The sequence below is a fragment of the Podarcis raffonei genome, chromosome 5, assembly GCF_027172205.1.
Source record: "Podarcis raffonei isolate rPodRaf1 chromosome 5, rPodRaf1.pri, whole genome shotgun sequence".
In the NCBI taxonomy this organism is placed as follows: domain Eukaryota; kingdom Metazoa; phylum Chordata; class Lepidosauria; order Squamata; family Lacertidae; genus Podarcis; species Podarcis raffonei.
Window position 1 is genome coordinate 100,253,024 of NC_070606.1, and position 6,000 is coordinate 100,259,023.

A 6,000-nucleotide genomic window follows, 5' to 3' on the forward strand; every position below is an offset into this window, starting at 1 on the left:
GGAGGGGAGATTTGGGGAGCAGTGAGGGGATGGGAAAGGAGAGGTTGAGCAAGTTGTGAGGGGAGGGGTGGTTGAGGTCTAAGGGGGGCGTGTTGGCAATGGGGCAGGGTTGCCAGAGGTTTTGGAGCCAGGAGAGCAGAGGCGGCAGCCTCTGGTACACAGCACATATCTCAGAAAGTCATGGCACATAAGGAGAAAGAGACAGGGAGGGAGAAGGAAAAATGCAAGCTTAGGCACCAGTTCTTAAAAGTTCACAGTTCTTATTGGAACCAGCTGGAAATGGTTCATGTAGCCTAAGGTTTTAACTGTTTTTAATTCTGAATTGTGAATCGTTGCAAACTGCTCTGGGACCTGATGATGAAAGGTATGTTAATAATAATAATAATAATAATAATAATAATAATAATAATAATGCACATTGCCCCTTCTCCCCAGAGATCCTCGTCACTTTAGTTTATCCCCTACAGACCTAGAGCCCCCAGCAGCCTGAACAAACTACAGTTCCCATGATCCTTTGGGCAGGGTGCTTTAAACGTATGGCGTGCACACAGCCTGCCTGTAAGATCTGTTGAACAGTGAAACGTACTTGCTCAGGAGGTGGTGGATGAGATCACCAGGTGCGACTGTTGCCCTGCAGGGGGTTGGACTAGATGACCCTTAAGGTTCCTTCCCTTCGTACAACTCTATGGTTCCACCTAAGAAACTATGCACAGGATCGCAGCCTAAGCCTACTGTGGCTTCTGGACCAGGGGAGAGCTTCAGAAATGCACAATATCTTAAACTGGGGGTGGGGAGCCTGATTTATTATGAACTGTTCCTTTCCCAAACAACCATTGGGAGCCAGCAAAGAAATGAAGGGTAATCCAGGGTTTTGTGGAGCGCAAAGCACCCGCTCCCCTCTTTGAAACCCACCCCTCTCCTCCTCCAAAGGAAAGCGAAAGGGCACAGATAACCAGCAGCCGGCCAGCCAGCCAGAACCCCTCCAGGGAACAATTGTTCGAGATTCACGGCAGGAAGTCCAGCCTAACCTCATTTCCTCTACGGCTTTCGGGAACTTAACCCTCAGGTCGAGACGCAGTCCAGACCCACAGCAGGACGGCCGCAGGTCACTTACAGAGAAAATAAGGGCCTAATCCCTTTCCCTGCCAAGGGATCATCTGTGAAAGGAGGAGGGAGAGAGATGTCAGAAACTCTAATAAGGGAAATAAGATGATCCCAGGGCAAACGCACCGTGTGGATTTTGTGAGGGGTCCAGGCTGGGGGTGGCTGCGTGGCCTTTATGGCCTTTTCCTCCCACAAGAGAAGTAAAAATAATAATATTCTAATAATTTTATTATTTATACCCCAGCCATCTGGCTGGGTTAAAAACAGAATAAAACACCAGTGATTAAAAACTTCCCTAAACAGGGCTGTCTGCAGATGTCTTCTAAAAGTCAGGTAGTTGTTTATTTCCTTGATATCTGCTGGGAGGGCATTCCACAGAGAAGGTGCCACCACCGAGAAGGCCCTCTGCCTGGTTCCCTGTAACCTCACTTCTTGCAGTGAGGGAACCGCCAGAAGGCCCTCGGCGCTGGACCTCAGTGTCTGGGCAGAACGATGGGGGAGGAGACGCTCCTTCAGGTGTACTGGGCCGAAGCCGTTTAGGGCTTTCAAGGTCAGCACCAATACTTTGAATTGTGCTTGGAAACGTCCTGGGAGCCAATGTTTGGCTCCTGCTTCCGACAGTGCTTTAAAAGTAAGGATTAGGCCAACCTGGTGCCCTTCCTGAGTTCTGGACTGCAACCCCAGTCAAGCAAGTAAGAGCCCCTCTCGAGGTGTCAGAATGATAAAATTGAAGAGTTGGAAGGGATCACAATGGCCATCTAGTCCAACCCCTTGCGATGCAGGATCACAGCTTTCCTGATGGATGGCTTTCCAAACTCTGCTTACAAACCTCCATCGATGGAGGGCCCACATCCTTCCCAGGCAGTCCACGTTCCACTGTCTGACAGCTCTTTGCTCTTTCTGTCATTGCCTTGCAACCTGCTCTGGAGAAAGGATGGCAAGAAAGCAGGGGATCCTTTCACCTGACACAAAAAGAGGGAGACAGTGTCCTCACAATGATTGAGGATGTGAGAAGGGCTTTTTTCAGTTCTGGCACCTCTCAGGTGGGGGCAAGGGAGGTGTTCAGGGTGAGTTCCAGCACCTCTTTTTCTAGAAAAATAGCACTGGGTATGAGTATTAATGTGGTCACCTGATTTGGTGTTAGAGGTCGGAAAGGTGGGAATGTTCTCCAGGATACAGGTGAGAAGTCTCACCTGCAAGGAAGCCCACTGCAGGAGCTCCTGGGGTTCAAGCTGCTGATGAAGACACAGTTTTCAGCATCCAGTTTTTGGTGGTGCCCAATAGCCAGGCGGTGTAGGGGGGAAATGGCTCATCTGTGGGTGTGGTGTAGTGTAGTGGTTAGAGTATTGGACTAGGAGCTAGGAGACCAGGCTTCAAATCCCTGCTTGGGCATGAAGCTGACTGGTAGTAGCTCTTTGGGACTTCAGACAAGAGTTTTTCAGAGCTTGTAGAGTAGATGTTCTACCACTGAGCCTTCCCTTCCCCGTCTCTCTCAGCCTAACCTACTCCGCAGGGTTGTTGAGAGGATAGGTATGTCACCTGGAGCACCTTGGACAAAAAGGTGGGATATATAAATATCCCCGTGGAGCAGATAGGGAAGACAGCTCCAGTCAATGTGGAGGGCAGTTGTCAGCTGTAGTGGAAGAGTCTTCTTCCCTCCTAAGCAAGACTTGGTGGAGAAAGGCAAAGGACAGCCAGGATGAGAGGTCTTCTCCAAGCAGATGGTGAGAACCTCAGCATGGGAGGCAGGAGGGAGAGATCTGAAGTCTCAGGGCATGAGGGCATCTCCCTTGGCTGGATATGAGTTCTCCTAGTAAGCTGCCTTATACAGAGTCAGACCATCTAGCTCCATATTGTCTACATTCTGCATGCCAAGGCGATGTTCAGCAAAGAGGTATGACCTTTTCTAGGCAGGAACATAGGATCAGGTCATCAAGTCCATCAAGTTCAGCATTGTCTACACTGACTGGCAGCCGCTCTCCAGGGTTGCATGCAGGAGAGTCTCCCAAGGCAGATGCTCTACCCCCTGAACAATGGCACTTCCCTCTCTGCAGGGAAAGTGTCTCTCATGCCCTGGTGGTTCACCTACAGCAATTTGAAGGAAAAAGCACACCTCATGTTGGTTGGAGACCCTCCCTGGAAGCAGAACTACAACAAAATCAAATGAAATAACCATTTATGGCCCTTTCCCGATGCCTCAAAGACAGAACCAGTTTGTATGTGTGGAAGGGTGTTAGGCGGGGGAGGAGGGTTCCAACAAGAGGGTTCCTGATCCCTATAACCCAGACAGGCTCCTCAACCCTCATACCTGGATAGGTCAAAAGCTGTCACCTGCTTTGACTGTTTTAAACATTTTATTTTAAAACACTGGAACTCCCTGCCTATTAATCTCAGGCAGGCTTCTTCACTGTACTCTTTCTGACACCTGCTTCAAGACATTAATGCATAAAGGAGCATACTCAGATGTTTAGAAAGCTGATGTGAGTTCTATTCATTATTCTTCAGTCTGTTGTTAAATTAACTTTTTGAAAGTTTAAGATTATCATTGTTCACTTTTCTTAGCGGTCATTTCATTGTTTTATCTTTTTCATAAACCACTTTGAGGTGGCTGTTATAGAGTCAAGCAGCGTACAAATTTTATGAAATAAAAAAGTTACAAATTTATTTGTAACTCTTCCTGGGATACATGGATTCAAATTACACACTCGGCCATGAGTGAGTGGTGACCTTGAGGGCCAGTCACTGCCTCTCAGCTTAACCTACCTCACAGGGCTGTTGTTGTGCGGAACAAAATGAAGGGTAGGACCTAGAAGACCTGGGTTCAAATCCCCCCCCACTTTGCCATGAAGCTTGCTAGGTGTCCCTGGGGGCCAGTCTCTGCCTCTCAAGCTAGCCTACTTCACAGGGTTGCTGTGGGGGTTAAACGAGGAGGGGGGGGAGCCATGTATCCTTACGCTCTTTGGAGAAAAAGGTAGAATATAAATGCAATACATTAACAACAGACAACAACGACGACGACGACGACGACGCAATGATTATTCTCCATGCGCAAAGGTGCGCAGGTGAGGCATAGACAGGCGTGGGCACTCCCCTCCCTTACCTGGATGTAGGCTCTCTGAAGGAAGCTGTAAGGCACCCTTCGCTGGAAATCCGCGCGCACCTCGTCGCTGGCGACGTGTCTGGAGTCCGCCCCGGGCAGCGCTTCCCGGCGGCAGGAGCGCAGGCAGCGCGCCCGGCGGAGCAGCGCGCCGAAGAAGCGCAGGTCCCGCCGGGCAGCATCCTCGCGCGGCTCAGCGTCTTCGAGCGGCGCCTCCCGACGGCAGCGCAGCGCGCAGCCCAGGCGCGCCTCCCGCAGGCGGCGCTCGGCGCTCAGCGCTGCCTCCAAGAAGCGCACGGCGCCGGCGAAGTCCCCCTGCGAGTGCGCCTCCACGCCGGCTGCGTAGAGCGCGTCGTAGGGCGGCCCGGGCTCCGGCTCCCCGGCCCCCGACGCCCCCAGCTGCAGCAGCAGCAACAGCAGAGGCTGGAGCAGAAGGAGCAGCAGCCCGGGGGCCATCCCCGCCGCCCCGCTTTCCGGGCTGGGGCGCGCCGTCGAGGCTGGGCAGGTGGCGACGGGCGCGCCGGACGGGGCGCACGGAGGATGCTTTGCGGAGGAAGGCTGCTGAAGCTGGCTGTCGAGCGACGGGCGCTCCTGGAAAGGCAGGAGGGAGGCGGCGGAGGTGGAGCCCTCCCCCTCGGGGTTTCCCCTCCGCCCAGGCCAGAGGGCCGGGAATGCCCGGGGGGAGGAGAGGCTAGCCGTCGGTGGTTCCCTCGGCTGCGAGCGGAGCAGGAGAGCCAGGAGAGCGAGCGAGAAGCCGCTGGGGGGAGCGCTCCGTCTGCAGCCCGGCCAAGCTAGCTCTCTCTCCTCCCCGGCTGGCTGCTGCGCCGGAACCGGCAGCGCTTCCAGGGCCGGGCGCGCCTCTCGCCCAGCGGGCGGCTTGCCTGCTTCGCCCTCCTCTGCTCGCCAGAGGGACTGCTTGCCTGCCTGCCTGCCCTGCTCGGCGGGGCGGAGAGAAAGAGCAGGCGGAGGAGGCTGTCCCTCGATGGCTACCGGCGAGGAGAGAGAGGAGCCGGCCGCGCGGCTTGACCTGCGGGGAAAGGGGGTTCCCCCCTTCGCAGTTTCTTCCCACTTTTTCTCCCCCGCCCTCCCTCTTTCGGAACAGCGGGTGCTGGAGAGAGAAGGCGTCGGGAGGGCACGGCAAAGTCTCATTCGTATTCATATCGTTATCATATTTCTACCGTGCCTTTTGCCGGGCCGGGACGCAAGGCGGCTCGCGCAGAGAAATCAGAACAAGCTGAAAACATAGAAAGGACAATCGTCAAAATGTACTTAGAAATAGAATTAAAATAATATCAATTGCTGGTGGTTTTCGGATTTCCTGCTCACCCGCAACCGAAAGGTCGTAGGGCGCATTTGGCAACGTAAAAAGGCCAAGATAAAACCAGGGCCACCAACTTAGCTCAGGTAAAGAGGCTCATCTCTGGGTCCAAGCACCTTCTCTCAAGTATGTATGGTAGGAACATGTTGACACACCTTTTTCTGTTGCGGCTACCATCCTGTGGAACTCCCTGGCTCAAGAGAGATTTGTTTGGCCAGTTTCTGGGCTTGCCAAAAGCACCTCATTGACTTCTGTGAGAGGCAGTGGTTGGGGCAGTTGGCCCTTTGACTGGGTCCAGAAGCACAGGACTTTTCTCACGCTGATTCATTCCACCAGGACCCCATACTCTGGCCTCTGACTTTCCTGTGTGTTGAGTGGCCTTATCTAGATGAAGGGAACGCAGTGGATGTAGCCTATCTTGATTTCAGCAAGGCATTTGACAAGGTGCCCCATGATATTCTTGTAAAGAACCTGGTAAAAT

At 53.2% G+C, this 6,000-nt stretch overlaps 1 protein-coding gene across 1 annotated transcript in view; it reads right to left on the minus strand.

Moving 5' to 3' along the window:
* Positions 1-4,785, minus strand: part of P3H2 (prolyl 3-hydroxylase 2) — a 129,845-nt gene extending 125,060 nt beyond the window's left edge. Inside the window, exon 1 of the mRNA XM_053390860.1 lies at positions 4,205-4,785. Coding sequence (XP_053246835.1) covers positions 4,205-4,657 — 453 coding nt within the window. The 5' untranslated portion in view covers positions 4,658-4,785. The remainder of the gene's footprint in view (positions 1-4,204) is intronic.
* Between the last annotated feature and the right edge of the window lie 1,215 nt (positions 4,786-6,000).